The 18,563-nt window shown below is 40.1% G+C and overlaps 2 protein-coding genes across 10 annotated transcripts in view; one reads left to right on the forward strand and one right to left on the reverse strand.

Moving 5' to 3' along the window:
• The first annotated feature begins 706 nt into the window (after positions 1 to 706).
• ankrd33bb (ankyrin repeat domain 33Bb) lies at positions 707 to 9,152 on the forward strand. The gene is made up of 4 exons (XM_056267588.1): positions 707 to 2,000; positions 6,163 to 6,292; positions 7,779 to 7,919; positions 8,044 to 9,152. The coding sequence occupies exons 1-4, from the start codon at positions 1,548 to 1,550 to the stop codon at positions 8,862 to 8,864; spliced, it is 1,545 nt and encodes a 514-aa protein (XP_056123563.1). The 5' UTR covers positions 707 to 1,547; the 3' UTR covers positions 8,865 to 9,152.
• Positions 9,153 to 12,741: 3,589 nt separating this feature from the next.
• The window catches only part of ctnnd2b (catenin (cadherin-associated protein), delta 2b), a 106,416-nt gene continuing 100,594 nt past the window's right edge, over positions 12,742 to 18,563 (reverse strand). For all 9 annotated transcript variants that reach the window (XM_056267545.1, XM_056267544.1, XM_056267542.1 and 6 more), the window contains 3 exons: positions 16,059 to 16,190; positions 15,625 to 15,701; positions 12,742 to 15,055 (listed from right to left, as the gene is read on the reverse strand). In XM_056267545.1, coding sequence (XP_056123520.1) covers positions 14,810 to 15,055; positions 15,625 to 15,701; positions 16,059 to 16,190 — 455 coding nt within the window. In that variant the 3' untranslated portion in view covers positions 12,742 to 14,809. The remainder of the gene's footprint in view (positions 15,056 to 15,624; positions 15,702 to 16,058; positions 16,191 to 18,563) is intronic.

The following is an 18,563-nucleotide window of genomic DNA, read 5'->3' on the forward strand; positions in this document are numbered from 1 at the left end:
AAATATTAGATCACGTGACCTTTGTGAAGATATTAAAGTGACATGAGCAGGTTTAGCTAGTAGATACATTTTCTGGGATAATTTACCCAAAACGGCCTGTGCTGTCACAAGAAATATCAATACAAAACATGCCTTAATACATCATCCTAAAGCCCAAAGCCCAAAAATGTTGCTGCCTTAAAGGGATACTCCACCCAAAAATGAAAATGCTGTCATCATTTACTCACCCTCAAGTTGGTGCAAACCTGTATGAGTTTCTTTCTTCTGCTGAACACAAAGGAAGATATTTTGAAGAACGCTTGGTACTTTGGCACCATTGACTTCCATAGTATTTTTTTTTTCTACTATGGAAGTCAATGGTGCCAAACAACCATTTGGTTCCAATCGTTCTTCAAAATATCTTCCTTTGTGTTCAGCAGAAGAAAGAAACTCATACAGGTTTATAACAACTTGAGGGTGAGTAAATGATGACAGCATTTTCATTTATGGGTGGAGTATCCCTTTAAACATCCAAGTTGATTGTACTTAAAAATGTAAGTAATTTCAACTTAAATTATAATAGACTGACTTAAGCAATTCTCAACTTTTTTGTTTTGTTATGCAAGATTCAACAAATTGTTTAACTTATTTGGATGAGTTAAAGCAATGCAAAAACATATGTTGTCATAACTTATTGATCATATAATTTTTAGTAGTTAGAAAACAGCAGTCTTAGTACAACCAAAAACATTGAAAGTGACGTGTTGTTGTGTTATTATTTTTTTAGAATGCAAATGAGAGAACAGCTTATCCACAACAAAATGTTATTTCTGCTGCATCCAATTAACCTTCCACTAATCCATCGAGGAGGCTTGTGCGGCCAACAGTTGATCACAGTCAAATATAGGCTATCAAAGTGTGGAAAGTCGCTCTGGATGTGCTTGCGAGTATCAAAGTCGGCTAAAAATAGAAGCGATAAGAGTAATAATGGTACACAGCAGGACTACTCGTATCCTGAAAGATATAAAAGTCCTCCTCACATTAACAGGCATCAGTTGTGTTAAGAACTGTTTTGTGTAACTGATGCAAATTTGTGTTGCATCAGTTGGAAAATGTACTGCATTTATTCCTCGGACAGTAAGATTACTGTTCAGCACATGCACACATGGAGGAGGGGGAGAGACAGTCAGAAAGAGACTAAGGCGATTAGGAGGCTTCTCTCGAAACAGTGCCCATGCATTTCCGATGGAAGTCCTTCATCCTCACTTTGAACTATTGGTGAATTCTCCAACAACAGTCAGATTGGTTCACAGAGCAAGTCAAGTGAGGAAAAATGGGATAGTTTTGGTGAAAAAAAACAAGCTTTGGTATGTATATTATAATCAGAAACTGGTTCTTGAAGAGCAGCAGATATGATATGGAAAAGATTATTCTAAAAGGTCTATGACTTCTGGTTCTTCATTTCTTGTGTCAATGACTGGAGTTTAGGATTGCCATTCATTATGTGACGGTCTCATTCTGGATCCTACAAGATTTTTGTTTTTGTGTTCCACCTGTCGGACAGTTAAATGGTGCTAATAACTGAGAATGGTGTTGCAGGAGGTGTACTTCCGGTCAAAGATCACCAATATGGCACCAGTGTCAACCAAGCAAGAGGCTGGAACAATGAGGAGTCCTCCATACAGAGCTCCACTATTGCGGAGCCAACAGAGGACTCTTATTATGCAGATGATGAAGACCACCATCTTTCTGATGATGATGATGATGATGACGACGACATCTACCAAGAATTTGAGGAGTTGGACTTTTCAAAACTACCGGATAGCAAGAGCATTTTGTCGGACGATTCCTTCTACCCACCTGATGATTCGCTCAACTTCGAAAAATGTCTGAGTCCTGAGAGCCCTGAGCCACTCAGCTTCTTCAAAGCATGCTGCACTAACAATGCCATCATTGTCAAAATCCTGATAAGACAAGGGGTGACGGAGGAGGAGGTGCGAGAGGTGGACAAAAATAACAGAGTAAGTCAGCTTTTGAATGTTTTAAAAGGGAAATGTGTCATATGCCACCAAACTGAATCACAGAAATTATTGTTTTAAAAACTTTCCCAAACACTCACATCCCCTATCATTGGTCGGACAAACAGAGGCCCGCCCCCAAACTCAAGCTATTGGTCGAATCAGTGTTGATGGTCGGGGTGCTCAAATTTTTTAAAAGCCTCTCAGTGTTTACACTTTTCTTGGGAAGTCAAGCTATACAAATGGCTTACTTATAGTTCTACAAAAATAAAACATTTGTGATTTAAATATTGTAGTGCTCTTTTGTTATATTCAATTTCACAAAGAAGACTGAGGATCAAACACCAGTTGTCACTGAATATTAAGACTCACATTTGTCTTTTAAGTGGTCTTAAGTTTAATTTTAGTCTTTTTCACTTTAGCAGCACAGGCAGTTGAGACATTCTCAGTTAAGAATTCAATTGCAGGAACATGCTCATGCAGTGTAAGAAAATCTCTATCATTACCATCCATGCTTTGATTGTTCTGAATAATGGAATAATGAACATATTACTTTCCAGGATCCATTCAGCTAAATCATGTGTTTAAAGAATGCCACTCTTGACTGGGAGACGGGCTTTCACTCCCCTTAGCCCTGAGAAGCTTACAATTATGACAATGTGGGTGATAACAGTGTCATGTTTATGCAAGGCTATTATCATATCAAAGAGTCTTTAAACATGCATGATCCACGCAGGGCTCCTCGGGGAATGAGCTCAGGCAGCTGTCTCCTTCATCCATAAATATCGATGCAGCGCAAAAGTGAGGCTGAGACTGTCATCCATGTATAACATTAAAGGCAGGATCTATAAGAAAAGAAATCTGGCTTGGATGGCAGCTGTAAGTAAAACATGTGCCTTCTTGACATGATGGAAATGCATTGAGTCTAAAAATATTAAATTGTAGTTAGGTTTTCACTGACATGACAACCACCATTTATTCGATGCATGTAAATAAATGGGTCATTATCAAGTCCAGGAGTTTAAAATGGGTGGCCAAGGGGCTACAAAGGTGCTAAGAGGTCCAAAAAGCACATATAGTAGCAAAATTACTAAAACGAAATGTAATAGTATATAAATAAAGCTAAAATAACACTTTTGTGTGTCCAAATGGGACAGAAAATGTTCACAAAAGATTCATGACATTTCTAAGTCAAATCTATGTCTTGACTTGATGTCCAGTTGTGTTGTGTCTGTGATCTACAGCTGAGATCTCATGGGTGCACCAGCCAGCTAAACCACAGATTGGAGTTTGAATTGCAGTCCGAGATGCAGCCCAAGCAGATCGTAATCATGACTGAGCTTTTTAAAGGCTCTCCAAGATGTCAAAATACTGCAGGGCTCTGCCTAGACAGTAGACAGGGATTTTTTTTCAGCTTGTCATATGAGCAGAGAAACCCTAATTTGTCCATTTAGCACAGACCTTACAATGTAAGTGTTATTCCACTCAAGGGAGTCTAGCTGCAGGCCATAAAAGTCTAAATTTGACTCTGCCACCTTGTCATGGTAAATTATATGTGAGAATTGAGATGACTCCCTTCCTCAGTGAATCATTTGAACTCAAATTGCATTGACTACTGCTAAACGTGTCGGTCTTCCTAAAAATAGAGCCTATAATAAATGAAGCATCACCTATTGCCCCCCTCTTTTGTGCTTCTGCTGCTACTGAGATCATATTGAAAAAGATACTCTTGTGCACTTTGCCATTTGGTACGAGCATTGAATTTGTTAATAAACATCTTATTTAACTATTCATCATTGCTGAATAGGACTGTATGCTTGGTCTGTGACTCACTCTTAACTTAGACAACACAGTTTGAAAACTCAATGTTCTGAACGCAAACAGAAACTACACATGCACAGAAACAAACGGTTACTCACACAGAGATAAAAAGGCTCTTGTTTTCCCCAAAGCAGCAGGCTGTGTGTGTGGCAGTTAAAGACACGCAGTCCTCCTTTAAGACTCTACGACCCATTTGCATGTAAATGTCTCTCAACTAACACAATCCCTGCTCATTTGTTTAATACAAATCTTATTCTACCACCATTAGCACAGGGGAAATTATGTGTAGCACAGTTAAACAGCACCATTAAGCGCTTATATTTAATGATCCTGTTTATCAATGCGTTGTGTTTTCACAGTGCTGAAAATGAAACATAAAAATATGAGATTTTAGGTTCAGGAAACCTGCTGACTGTGGGGATGCACATTTGATAGCTTAAAGTTTATATTTCACCTTAGAGTTTGTAATTCACCTTCACAGCTAAACTTCTGTTGATCCCAGGAGGGGGAGCTTTAGGAGGTTAGAGAGGCTTTTCTTCACAATCATCTTACGACAGCATGACATTTCCCATGTAAGACTGTGCTGTGTAACCTGATGTGATCCCTATGAAGTGTCATTAGGTAGAAATTGCTCATGCTATCTCATATGGCCGTTATAGCCTATTAATAACCTTTATATTAAGAGATCAATTTAAAATATATATATGTATTTGCTAAAGAGCCTTAATGGCGGCTAAGAGACCACTAGTCCTAAATTATATTTTAATTTAGCTGCATATATCGATTATATTAGCATTGATCATATTCAGTTTCTTGCTATTCTGGAATTAGCACCATAAATGCCAGCAGACAAGCGCTCTGAGCCCAGAGGGAACTTCATACTAAATCTTTGCTAATAGTCTTTATGGGGCTTACCATCTGCCTGTAGTGCTCTATAATCACTCAATCTGGAGACACAAAAGAAAAGGAAGATGCTTTGTACTGTTGTGAACTTTTTTTCTTCTAAAGTGTAGGAAACTTAGAAGCGAAGACCAGGAGACTTGGTGGTATCTTCAGCAGGATACTTTATTGAGAACAAAAGCTGCTGGTAGCCGCAGTCATCAAGTCAAGTCTGACTAAGGGAACGTTCCCTTGCAATATACATTTAGGGGTGGGGATTTACATTGTGATGAGACACTATTGAACAAAGCATGTAAATGAAGTATACAGGTTTAGAAACCTGCCCTAGACTGAGAGTGATACCAATCCTAATCCAATCAGCATAACTATTCAAACTGAGCCACAGGGCCCGGGCTCCCAGAGCCATTAAAGACAAGGAGTCTCAGTAATCTGATTCATTTAACTTACAATAGAGAGACCAGGACTGGCAGAATCTCTTGCTGGAAACTCTGATATAATCATCATTTATACCTCAAATGCTAAATTCAGTCTACTAAACTTTCTCAGTTTATATACTATTGTACTGGAACCTAAATTAAACATTTCATAAATTTTTAACACTACAGGTATTCAAGCAATGCCTCTGACCTCACGCATTTGTTTTTATTTCCTCGCAACCCTCACTCATCGGTGCCTTTGAAATTTGCTGAATTCTATTGAGATTTTACATATGCTGGAGCAGGTCTCCCCATGTCTGCACTGCATTTGTCTCTGTACAGTTTGTTATGCTTAATTGTTCGACATTACAAATAACAATTATTCTCCATTTACAGCATAACTGTTATTTAGTCTGAATGTGTACTTTTTTCAATCTTAAATATTTCTATTTAATAAGTTAGTTGTTTCTGAATATTAAGCAAGTCATTACCCAGAAGATTTCCAAGAAAAGTGTAAACACTGTGGCTTATGTGGTGCGTTCAAAACATTGCTTGTTTGATTGTTTGAGCAACACTTGCAAATTAGTTTATAGACTTTGGGTGAGGCTATCTGATGTCCAACCAATGGGAGATGAGGGGAAGGTTCAGAAAAAAAAAAATACACATTTCACCCTTAAATACCCATATAAATGCACAGTGGTGACATCCCAGTAATATTGACTGACCTAAATACAGTATAGGCTACACTTGCCAGTCTAATTATGCTTCTGCAAAACACCAATTGACACATTTACTCTAAAGATCAAGAGCTCATCAACCTCATAAATAAGACCACCAAACCCATGTGTCTCCTCCAAAGATGGATCTGGAAACTCACCCTGCAACAATCCCTGCCCTTAAATGAACTGCTATATAGCAGGGTTCAATGCCTCTGCAGTTTGCACGTTAAACACCTTCTTCTGCAGTAATGATGGACATTCAGGAAAATGACTGGAGATAACTCATTTTTCCTCTTCACTGCTTAACAGACAGGTCTGATAGTGGCGTGTTACCAGGGCTATGTGGATGTGGTCATTGCACTTTCTCAGTGTCCACATATTGACGTGAACTGGCAGGATAATGAAGGGAATACTGCTCTCATGACTGCTGCACAAGCAGGTAAGAGAAGTGACACCAATTCATCAAACACACTCACTTACACATTTTTGAGAATCTGAATGTCAGATAGTTGATGACATGGTAAGCAAGTTAGTGAATATTTTGAATAAAAAAGGAAAAACAATACAATTACGATCAATAACTCTCAGTATATCCCTGGGCCTTCATTTGACTTCTATAAAATCAACAGCAAATGTATTATCACTTACCTGTGAACAGAAGTAGCGAGAGATCCTTTCTTTATATGGCATAGGTTATCCAGTGAAACAGATTACTGAACAAAAAAATGGCATTTGGTTCACTTCAATTGTTGTTAATTGGATGGAGGCATATCTAAATGTGAGCTTGCAAGAAAGGGTCTAAATAGCTGCTTTCCCCCCGTGCGAACCAGGGCTAACAACGTGCCGGGTAGGGCCAATAGCCTCGGACCTCAAGCACCGAGCCCAAAATCAAGTTGCGCTTCCACTGTCCACAACCACACCATTTCAACAGCTTACTGAAAATAGAGAGACCTACTAGATCGCAAAATGAGCATGACAGAAGAGAATGTGTGGTCTTTACTTAAAGACATAAGATTCCAGCATCGTTCAGGCCGGCTGCAGGATGAAATGACTGAGGGGGCATGTGAAATTGTTAAGCTGGCTTAACTTTATACCATCAATGAACAATACACACTGAGTAGTGATGGGCGTATCGATACAAAGTCTGATTTCGATACTGATGTCGAGAATCGAAAGTATTGATACTCAAATAAAAATATCTATACTACAGGTTCTTTTTTTTTTACCAGTGATTTTGTTTACTTGACAAGAAATCTAATGCGTACAATATGCATATTGAATGCATATTGGATGAATAACCTATGTTAGTGAATAATTGTGTAATAGAACCACTTCCCTGCTTATCTGAACTGAACACACACAAATGCTGCAAGTCAGAACCAATCAATCATAGAGAGCAACAATGCATTCAAACCACTAATCTATTGTCATTATATAGATCAGTGATTCAAACAATGCTTAACAGAAGACAGAAAAATGTATATTTGAGCATGATTCTCTTTTCAGCCAGAGCAAGAGGGAACTCATGAGAAAACAGGAGTTATTAGTTATACGAGTTAACCGGAGGGCATGTTTTTTGAACATTCACTTGAAAAAGAAATGAAGATTTGTTCGTCTACACAGAACAAATGAAGCACCCTGTATAGGGACCAGAATATCATAAACTTGTTCTAGTAAGCAGACACCTATAGAAACCTCATTGAAGGACACGTTCAAAAATCGACTTTACATAAAGAGTATTAACCAGTTCTAACCATCTTAGTGGCTGTATTCTTGTAGCTCAAAATGTAGAGAATGTTGCTAGCAACATCAAGCTCATGGATTTGATTCCCAGGGAAGGCATGAAGTCATAATGTTGCTTTGGATAAAGGCATCTGCCAAATGCATAAACGTAAATGTATTCTATATCTTCTTCTGAATTATAGGCCACAGTATGATTACCAACTACCTGCTGAACTATTTTCCCGGGCTTGACACTGAACGCAGGAACTGCCATGGCTTCACTGCGATGATGAAAGCGGCCATTCAGGGTCGAGCCGAATGCGTGCGGTCTCTCATGATGACAGGTACAGTATCATCAGCTGAAAAATGTATATGAATTCCTAATTTAGTTCATGCATAATAATCTTCCATTTTGCTCCTTCATGTGGGCATTCATTTTCCCTTTGTCTGATGTTTTTCTTTATAAAGGAGGAGACATTGAAGCAAGGGACTTTGGCCGTAAGCAGACCCCACATGAATGGGCCACGTTCACGGGCCGCTACGAGACCGCCAAACTGATGTCCCGACTGATGGAACAGCCTTGTGCTGAACAGTTCTGTGACTCTTATCACATGGAGTGGCCTATGCTAAGCGAACTGGTGGCTCGATCAAAAGAGCCCAAGTCCTGCTTGAGGAAGTTCTCAGAGTGTGTCAGTAACTTGCTCTCCATCAGCATGAAGACCAACCCCGTAGAGGAAGGTGTCATGGACTATATGGTGCGCATGACCACGGCGCTGGCCAGCCCGCTCATAGCCACCGCCTGCCACACTGTGTGCCCGGGCAGCCCTCCGTGTGTTGGAAAACGCCGCCCTGCCGTACAGGACATCCTCCGCAGACAGCGTCTGGCTGAACTGAAGAACCTGGGGCCCGAGCGCCTCAACAACTACAAGCGGCTCTTCCAGAACTCCAGGGTCCTGCTGGTGCCGAAGAAGCAGGAGCGGCGCGCCAGTCTGCAGCCACAGTTACTGCAAAGTGTAGCGATGGCCTCCACCATGGCCCTGAGGAGAAGTAGCCTGCTGCCCCTACACTTGATGCGCAGAAGCAGTGTGCGTCCTGGAGTAGTGGTGCCTAAAGTCATGCTGTGTAAAGCTCCTGCCCCTGCATTCATACCGGAGCGTCCGCCTAGCAGGACTTCAAAAGACCCATTACACCTACAGATCCCTAAATGGAGGTACAAAGCTCTGAAGGAGGAGAAGAAGAAAGCTGAACAGATGAATAGGTTGAGATTGCCTATCGGGAGGAAAAAGTGATGTGGCTTTTGATGCCTTAGTGTTTTTTAAGGATGTTTTCCTCTGTGAAGGCTTGTGGTCTGTGAGAGGGTCAGCAGTACAAATCGTACACTCTAATCTTTTAGGCTAGCCTGACGTCGTCATTCTCAGATTCTAGTCAGAATGTGAGTCTGATACTGCTCCATTGGGCTGTGATTATGGGGCATGTTTCAACCGAACCAGGAAAGATAATGCCTCTGCACTCAATTGGATAGACCTACAACCAACCAGAGCAACGGACAAAATTCCAGCTTCCGAAAAGAAGCTGGCAACAACCGCTGGTTATGTCCACCTCGTCGTGCATGCCGAGTTGCATTGCCGTGATGGCCATTTCGGTTGCTTCTTTCACTTGGGCCTCCAATAGTGCGACCAAAGGAGAAACAACAATGACCACAGGGTTTTCATTGCGCCCCATCTTCTTAGCGACCATCGGAGCCAGCTGATAAATTAAACTTTTGCCGAATCCCGTAGGACGGCAAAAATATCTTTCCGATCAACAAATGCATTGATCGTGGTTCTCTGTTCCTCTTTTAAAATGAATGCGCTGTCTACATCTTCTATAACAGACGCGATGGCTGAATCTATACATCTGAATTCTCCAGCGGCAGCCATTCTTTGTTGTAAACGAATTCAACCCAAGCGCTCTTTGGTGAGGTGGATGATTACGTTACTGTTGATCATCTGTCCATCATCGTGTAAAGCCCGCCCTGACAATTTGATTGCTCCGAACAGCTTTGGTTCGGGCATACTTGCTTCACAACGGATCAAGTCCAGACCGAACTTCCCATCTTCAAATGTTGTGGGCGGGGCTAAGTTCGGCTGGCATCCAGGCTACTTTTAGGCTACCATGTACTTCACTCCTCAGTTCTATAATCTTTAGTCTGATCCGTTATTTTTAAGTGATAATTCTAATTTACAAAATCACCAAACATAATTAATGTGTAGTTTGTTTTCACTCATTATCTTTGTGCCATTTCATACTTGAAATTTGACGCACACTAATTTCTTTTTTTTATATATTGCTCTGAAAGACTGAATTTATGAAAGGGATTGAGTGTTAAATAAAGAAGCTGCTAAAACAATAAACAACATATTTATCAATGACGTTTATAACACCGAAATAATGCAATAGACCATAGTCAGGTTAGACGACATAGGCCTATTTAACGCAGATGAAAGCGAGGCTGTGAGGATAGGCCTACCTTTACAATGGCACGCGCTGTATTAAGGTCATAGATCAGGTAATTTGCAACTCGCACCTTTTAAAACTGTTTCATGTATAGTGTTTTTTTTTTCCCCGTAAAGACAAAATTCATTGTAAGCTGAACAATGTGGTGTAAAAAAAAAAAATCCATTGAATGCACTGTATTCTATCTCTCACCGACTAGTTTTCGTTCCTGTCAGTAAAAATGGCGCTACCCTGACTAGGTCGGCAGGTTATAATAATAATTATAACAATAATGATAAAATTTGAATTAAATCTACAAGATGCAGCTCCAGATTTTCAGTGAAGTATGCATTGCCTTGAGCATATTTTGCACTGCCGGTGACGGTGAGTGTTGCAAGTGGAGAGAGAGCCTTCAGTAGGCTTAAACTTAATCAGGTAAAGAACTACCTCAGATCAACAATGTCTCAGGAAAGACTAAATGGTCTGGCCATGCTGTCTATCGAACACGATTTTAAAAAGACGGCTTGATTTCAAAGATCTGATCAAAGTTTTTGCTGTGAGAAAAACACGTTGGTTAGCACTTGGGGAATAAGAAATTTCAAGTTGACAGCTTATTTTTTTTTATAAAACAGCTGCTTATAAGACATCCAGACAGAGTTTAAATAGTGTCTGTGTATGAGATGGAACAATGGTGTTGTACTGCAGTATGTAATTATTTGTATATAGTTATAAATGCATCATTTACTAATTTAATAAACTTTCAAATTTAGTTCTTTGTTGTCTCTTATTGAATATGCATTGATTGCTATGCTTATTGATAATTACTGTTGTTACATGTGGCAAAAAGATAAGATAATTGGGGGTTGGGGCCCGGATTACAAATTAGCCAGGGGCCCCAGAAAACATGGCGCCCCTGGAACTGGCCTATGTCTGTAAACCTGGAAAAGCTCTCTTCCCTTAATTTTTTTTTTTTTTCAGGGTTAGTCCAGTTCGTCTTACTTTGATTACACAGAACGCATTAAACAGATGTAGCGTCTTTTGTAAAAGTTGAACTTTTTAACAAGTCAAAACGCGTGCTGAGAACACATTACTTATGTTCAGAGCCAAAATACCTAATTCAGCGCCATGCCAGGTAGGAAAGCGAGGCTGTGAGGGGTAGACTTACCGTGTTTTCAATGGTGCCTGCTGTAAAAAAAAAAATAAAGAAAAGAGAAAAAAAGGTGTATAAAGCTCATAGATCAATAATAATTTTCCACAGCTCATGCATTGTCGAGTTTTTTTTATCTACTGAAATTTAATGGAAATATATTGTTGCTGTGTTTCGTCAGCAGAACATTTAAAATATGAAATAACAGTACAACCCACTGAAGAGATGTATGTCTATCCCTCACAGCATCACTTTCATTGCCGTTAAAAATAAAAGATGCCGCTGCTGTGAATAAGGTCTATGGATACCACACCCTAACCTTAACCTACCCTAACCAGCCACACCCTAACCGTACCCTATCCCTCCCTAAACCTAATTTAGGTTGGAAGTGAGCACCACTTGTGTTCAAACCGGGCGATGAATTAATTTGATAATGAAATTATTCAAAAGTAATGATAAAAGGTAAACTGTTTAAATAAATAAAAAACTGGGGGCATTTTCAGTTTGTAAAGAGAAACATATTTAAGTCAGCACAAATAGACAGTGCTAGAGAGAGCTAAGTAGTCACATATTGGTGAAGATTTGAAAGATAATGTTTGTTATCAGGTAATGTTTCCTTTAGACATGTCAGTGATAAAGATGTCAAACTATAGCGTTGAAATCCTTTAATAACAAAACAAAGCAGTCAAAGTTACAAGGGGTGCACCTGTAACAGCAATGCAGAGTGGCAGTAAACTTCCTATAGGGGTCAGTATTAGGCCTACATTCTAGTCAGTCAAGGTAAGGCTTCATGTTCTCAAAACACACAATCCAGACATTGAGAGCCATTTCAGCTCTCAAAATGCATTTCTTTAATATTCGTATCTAACGACACGTTCTTACACACTTACATTAGCAATCAAATGCAACACTCAGTTCACAGCATCACCACATTTTTATGCATCAAATTGAACTGTAGATGGATTAATACTCTATTACGCATAAGCATTGATGAAATTGAAATGAATGGACGTGAAGGGCTTGGTGTTTCAGAGCTGTAGGCATGAGATGTCGTTTAGCACCTGCCACACTTTTTTATACTGCAGACTGGTTCTCAGGACAAAGTGAGAAACACATACCCTGTCAATGTCAAAATGCCTCTCTGTGGGGAAAATGGTAATGAAACAGTCTTGATGAAACCCTAACAGGAGCTCGCAGCTTGCCCGCCTGGCCTCTGATAGCTATCTAGGAATTCTATCAAAAATACAATAAATTGAAAAGTCACGCCTGTACAAGGTAACAGAAATCTCTTGTGTGTTAGTGCTGATGTCTGGAACACAATAAATGCTGTTGACTAAATCAATAGCCTACAAAATACATGGAAATATCAGTGCTGTTAAAGTGTTGAAAGCATCATTCTAGATAAAAAGTGGTTTGGATGTAATACAAGTGTATTTTAAAACAAATCTGGCAATAAAGTGCATGCCAATGTCAGATCTGCCCTAAGAAAACCTCAATATAGGATAGAAATAACTCAGACACAGAACGAAATAAATCACAAAACAGTGATTCTCCATTAGTTTATATAGCAGTTGCAACCTGGCATTAAAAAGGTTCACAATTCTCTCAAACACTTTGTCTAGCAACAGAAAAAAAAAGTTTTACTTACATCTTCAATACAGGTTGTCTGATATGTCTACTTTTTCACAGATATTTTGCTTGTTCTCAGACGTTCACTATCGATGGTGCTGAAGATATGTGAGTTTGGGGATCATCGTCAATCCTTGCATCTGACAATTACCTCTAAGTGTAAATTGACATGAAGGGAAGACCAGGGCTTGCTTCATACCTTCCTTAAATCCGCCAGATTTGAAGTTTAAGGTTGGAAAAAATCACAAAAAAATTATAGGGTAGTGTCATTCTTTGTTCTCCATTCAGTCAATAGAGGAATGCTCACCCATCTTCTCCTGCAATAAGATGACCTGAGATTAGGTTTAGGAAATTACCTAAGAGAGAAAAAAAATGAAAATCAAGAGGCGTGTCTATACGCACAGCTCTCCTTCTAGATCAAAGCTATTCATTTTAGTGGCATCCATTTTACTAAGGACATGAAACATTCAAAAGGCATTAATAAAAGGTAGCAACATAGGCCCAAAAAATGTTAGAGCATTGTTTTAGCACCTTTTCAAGTCAATATTAGAAGCTTGCTCACATCTGCCCTTACTGAGCCCTGGTCTCACCTCTTTGAAACAGCAACAACATGACAACAGGAGGTCAACATCTGGTTAGAAATTAAGGTGAACAAAACCCTATGCTTTTTTTTTAACTAGCATTTTTTCCTTGCAATGTTTCTGCGTTATGTGACATCCACATCTGCACATAAAAAGTATATATATATTTTGTATTTATATAATATATATCCATATTCTATTGACAGATATGTCTACGATGAGCTTAAGAACCACTGATTTTTCTGGAAGAAAAAAAGCAGATTTTGCAAATGTCTATTTTACAACACAGAGTCAACTAATTGTACATCTTTGGAGGGGAAGTAGCTGTCAAAGACCGTGTTCCCTCCGTTTTTCGTTACAGTGTGAATGCTGTTGAAACACATAAAAAAAAAAGCATTTACAAACAGGCGTCGATAGAACCAGTGACTTGTCGTTAAATGTAACTTAAACGGCGGATCTACAGCACCCCTTGGGTCAGGGATTACCACATTTGGCACATAACTTAGCACAGATCACTCGACGGCTTGTGGAATGACCAGTCTTCATGTCAGTACAGTTGGGGAAAAAAGAAAACAGACTGACAGATAGGCCTGAAAACGTTCTTGTTATTGGTGGAAACCCTGTCCAGGCAGTGATGCTCGGTCGTCAGTTATTAGTAGTTTTCTCAGAAAAACGGAGAAAGAACACATTAGAGCAAACGACACCTCTGAATTATATGCTTTTCTTACCCATAGAACAGGACGCTGGAGTTCAGTGAGTGTATTTTCCTCTCTCTTTTAAAATACAGGAAAATAAAATGATATATTGAGCCACATGGGAGGACACAGTAGTCTTTGCGTAATATACACAATGCACCTTGTATCTACATATGTAATATACAACAAGTACTTTACACCAGACTTAAGAAGTTAAAAAGGAGGTACAAAAACAAGCAAATAATAAAAAGAAACAAAGTAAAATATACAAAGGCTAAGAGTGTAACCGAGCACTCCATAAAAGCATGGTTTAACATAAAGAAATGTCCCAAAAAATGTGTGAAAACTACTTCCTTAGCTTGTGTCGAATGTCGAGTTCTTGTGCTTCACGTAACTGTCCCATCTCTGCGCCACATACAGTATCTTCCACTTTCCCGTTTACATTTCGATTCCCTCCACTGCTTCGAAAAACACCAAAGTTCAAGTGGTCCCTTCGGTAAAACGCATTCCTTGAGCTCCTCTAAAATCCTCTCTCGTCAAGCACTTTCCTAACCTCGCTCACTGGCCGAGTGACGGCCCACTGTGGTGCGAGCAGTGAACCGAACTGAAGGTTTCGTGTGTGAGATGTCTACTAGTGTTCATGCACATGCTGGCCTGGTCTCTGTGTATGGTGTTCGTAGGCCAGCCTCCAGCCTTCCTCTGTGCCTCTACACCCACGAGTCTGGCGAGGCAGGGTAGTGGCTCGTCTCGTAGTTGAGTTCACTGTACGGGCGGGATGCCGAATAAAAGTCCACGTAGTTCCCCGTGGACTTCAGTCCCAGGTGCATGGTGCCGTCGGCTGCAGGTTGGGGGCGTTTATGCGCTTGGTCCTCGTAGTACGGCTCCTCGAAGTTGGCTCCTGGGGGAGTCTGGAAGGGAGGGTAGGCCTCTGGAGGGTTGCCTTGAGCGGAGACCTGACGGAAATAATAAGTGACATAAATGTGTTATGCGGTAGTTCAGAAACTAAGAATCAGATTTACAATTCAAATCAAGAACATTCCTCGCTTCTGTGTAATAAAGTTAAAAAGCAACAAATTTGTGTTATATAAAAGTTGCTTCATCTAAACCAGTGTTTCCCAACATTCTTTTTTGTGTCTTCGGTACCCCCACAGTGCAATCAAAAAGACTCGAGTACTTCATCCACACCAAAAAGGAACTGAAAAAATCATATTAGCTGGCTATATATAGATCTATTTTATTTTAATATTATTATATAGTAATTAAAACATATATATATATATATATTCTGACTGAGTGAGTGAGTACATTGTCTGTTGTTGTTTTTATCCCCTTTTTGACATGAAAATATCAGTAAAAAATTACAATAAGGTTCTGTTTCTTGACATTCTTTAACTACATATTAGTTAACTAACGTTAATACATTAACTAACGTTAAGTAATGAGACCTTATTGTAAAGGGTTATCAAAATATCAGTATGAGCTACACATTACTACAACGCTGTGTGATCTGTGGTGACCTCACCTGGTTATGTTTGATGTCATCACCAGGAGACATGTAAGCACCTCTGAACAGTGTAGATGTTCCACTTGAGATTTGAGCTGCGGAGACAGTGAATTATAAAGATTCTCAGAGGACTGGCAGGTACTTTGACTTGTTCTACAGGTACAGCAAACGTCTGCCTGAAACAGGTGAGCAGATATATGAATTGCAGTTCATGACTTTTGTTAAGGTAAAGGACTTTACACCAAGATGCAAGGGCGAGATATCACACATCTTTCTGTGAAATAAAAGTGTTACACTGTTACTGATACTGTACTTATTACAGCACTCAGGTGTAATTCATTGCCTTCGTTTATGGTATATTTGATGGTTTGCCTGAAAATAATTGTCGACTCAGTCAGTCATTTGATGAAAGCTTTAAACTCCCGTTGGAGGACTCCGAACTACGGCCTTACCTGCCATCGCATCTTTTCTGGAGGTGTGCTCGCCCTTGTTTCCATGGTAACCAGAATTAGTTCCAGTTGTCTCATAGTCTATCTTCCTCTCCTTCAAGCTCATCATTTCTCGAGGGGAGGTGGGGGCACTTGCTAAAAAAGACGGCAAGTCAACCAATAATGAGTGAGGGGGGAAAACAGCCTGTTTGTCTTGACGCATTTAAAAGTACAATAAGATCTCATTCCATCAAGGGATCTTTTATTTTACATAAAAAACTCATTTACTGTAATGAAGTAATTCTCTTGTTGCCTTTTGAGGCAAACAAGTGCCAGTGCTCTCCTCCTAATTGCTAAATGGAATTGGTCAGGTAATTGATTTGTTTTTGTCTGGGCTTCTTACTTGTTCCTTCGGCAATCATTTATTTCACCTTTCTAGTCACTTTTGTGTTTAGGAAAGCTTTCTGTCAGGAGATGTGATTTATAGAAGGTAAGACTTAATAAAAAAACACTTTATAAAAGGGATTATCTTAAAATATTATATGAACTTATACCGCATTCAAAGGGAAAACACGAAATCACAGCCATATCTTAGTATAAACCTTAAGTAATATTGACAAACTATATATCATTTGAAAGCTTACAATCTCTAGTTTCCATATTTGGTGACTGATTATCAGAATAAATTACAGAGGTGCTGTAATTACAGAATTTATCAATTTGCAACAAGAATATTTTCATACTCCTAAGGCGTGTTCAGACCTTTATTTTGAAATAGCAATGAACATGAAAAATCATGAAAAAATGGTAGAAACCTCAGTTTGTTTTCATGCCAAGAGTTCAAAAGATAGCATCCATTCAATTATATTAGAAAAAAAGGTCTGAAAATTTTTTTATATAAAGAAAAAAATAATAAATTCACCATTTGTGATGTGTACTGCGCCCAAACAAAGTTACTGAAAGCTAATTTTTTGAGATATCAACCTAACATTTTAAACACAACTTGTTCAGTTTTTTGGCTTTGATTTTTCTGCAGTTTTAGAGTAGCCCAGGTTTTGAAAATATACGGTATATTTTATATAAAATATGATTTTTTTTTTTACATTGTACATTTCCATAAACTCAAACTGATATAACTTTTTTCTGTTTCACTTTCTTAATTTATTTCACTTCTACAAAAATCTGCCAAATGTCTTCTTTAAAACAAGACCAATCTTATGTCTATATTCCAAAGCATTCTTGAATTACAACCATTTAAGTTCGAAATGTACATTTTCATGTCTATTCAAAAAAAGGGGGGTGACACTTAACAGGTTAATGACATTGAATTATATGATGTTTTATATTCTAATTATATACATTTGTTGCAGAGGAAATGTGACAACACAAAATACAACATAGCTGCTGTAATTTCAGTAAACAGTTTTATAATTCACCCAATAAATACTGAGATGGTTCTCTTACGAGAGGTTCTCTCGTATTGCGTAAGCTAGCTTACGCTGCGGGAAAGATTCATCTTTGCTGAGATATTGAAGCCAAAAAATTATTTCATAATTTGTATCCATACACAACGCAGTTCCTCTGCGGCAGACCTAGAGCAGGCTAGCTAGCAGCTCATTGGTTCGCTCAGAGAGAACTGCTTAAGCCTATGGGAGAGCGGGGCTGAACCCGCTTCCAATGAGAGGCGCCCGCGCGCTCATTGCGTCATAGCCCGCCAGAATGGGCGTGGCTATGGTGTATATAACAGTCTCTCCCAGGCTTATATGTTGATTCATTTCATCTTCAGCAAGCTGCACGCTTCTGCTGTCCTGAGAAAAGCCGTCGCCGTCGCCGTCGAGAAGGCATCACTCTAGCGAGCTCCCGGACCCTGAAGAAGCCGGCCGTCTTCGCCACCTTCAGCCGCCCTGCTAGCTAGCGCCATCCGACGACTGTATCCTTCTCTTTTCTCTATTTATATCTAAAAGAGCCGAGCGTCTTTTTAAAGATGTCTCGTTTTTCCTGCGGCTCTTGCCGCGCTCGTCTCGAGGACGGAGACCGCCATGTCATCTGCGCTCTCTGCCTGGGACTCGAGCACGCAGAACTCGCCCTCGCGGATGGAGGATGCGACTTCTGTGAGAGCCTGCCGTTGTCGTCCCTGCGGGCACGACTTCTGGCAGCAAAATCCGCTCCCGCGCCGCCTTCCTCTTCGCCGCGTAAGAAGAAACGCCGCTCCCAGAGGCCGCCGGAGCCCCCAGCGGAACCATGCGGGCCGCCGCTTCCCGCTTCCCGCTCTCCCTCCCCGCCCCTGCCGGACATACAGTTGCCGCCGAGTGGCCGCTCTGTCGCTTCCGATGACGCCGCGGAGGAGAAGGACTCATGTTCACTGCTCGCATCAGACAGTGAAGATTGGTCATCTCTCAGATCCACGAGAGAGTCGGCGGGGATCCGCGCCGGGATAGAGGAGGAACTAATGCGCCTCCTCTCACAGGCCGTCAAACGCCTCGGTCTCGAGTGGTCTCCTCCACCCGAGCAGGCCCCGAACCGGATGGA

Source organism: Rhinichthys klamathensis, unplaced genomic scaffold (genome assembly GCF_029890125.1).
Source record: "Rhinichthys klamathensis goyatoka isolate OS25496 unplaced genomic scaffold, OSU_Roscu_1.1 h1tg000261l_1, whole genome shotgun sequence".
In the NCBI taxonomy this organism is placed as follows: Eukaryota; Metazoa; Chordata; class Actinopteri; order Cypriniformes; family Leuciscidae; genus Rhinichthys; species Rhinichthys klamathensis.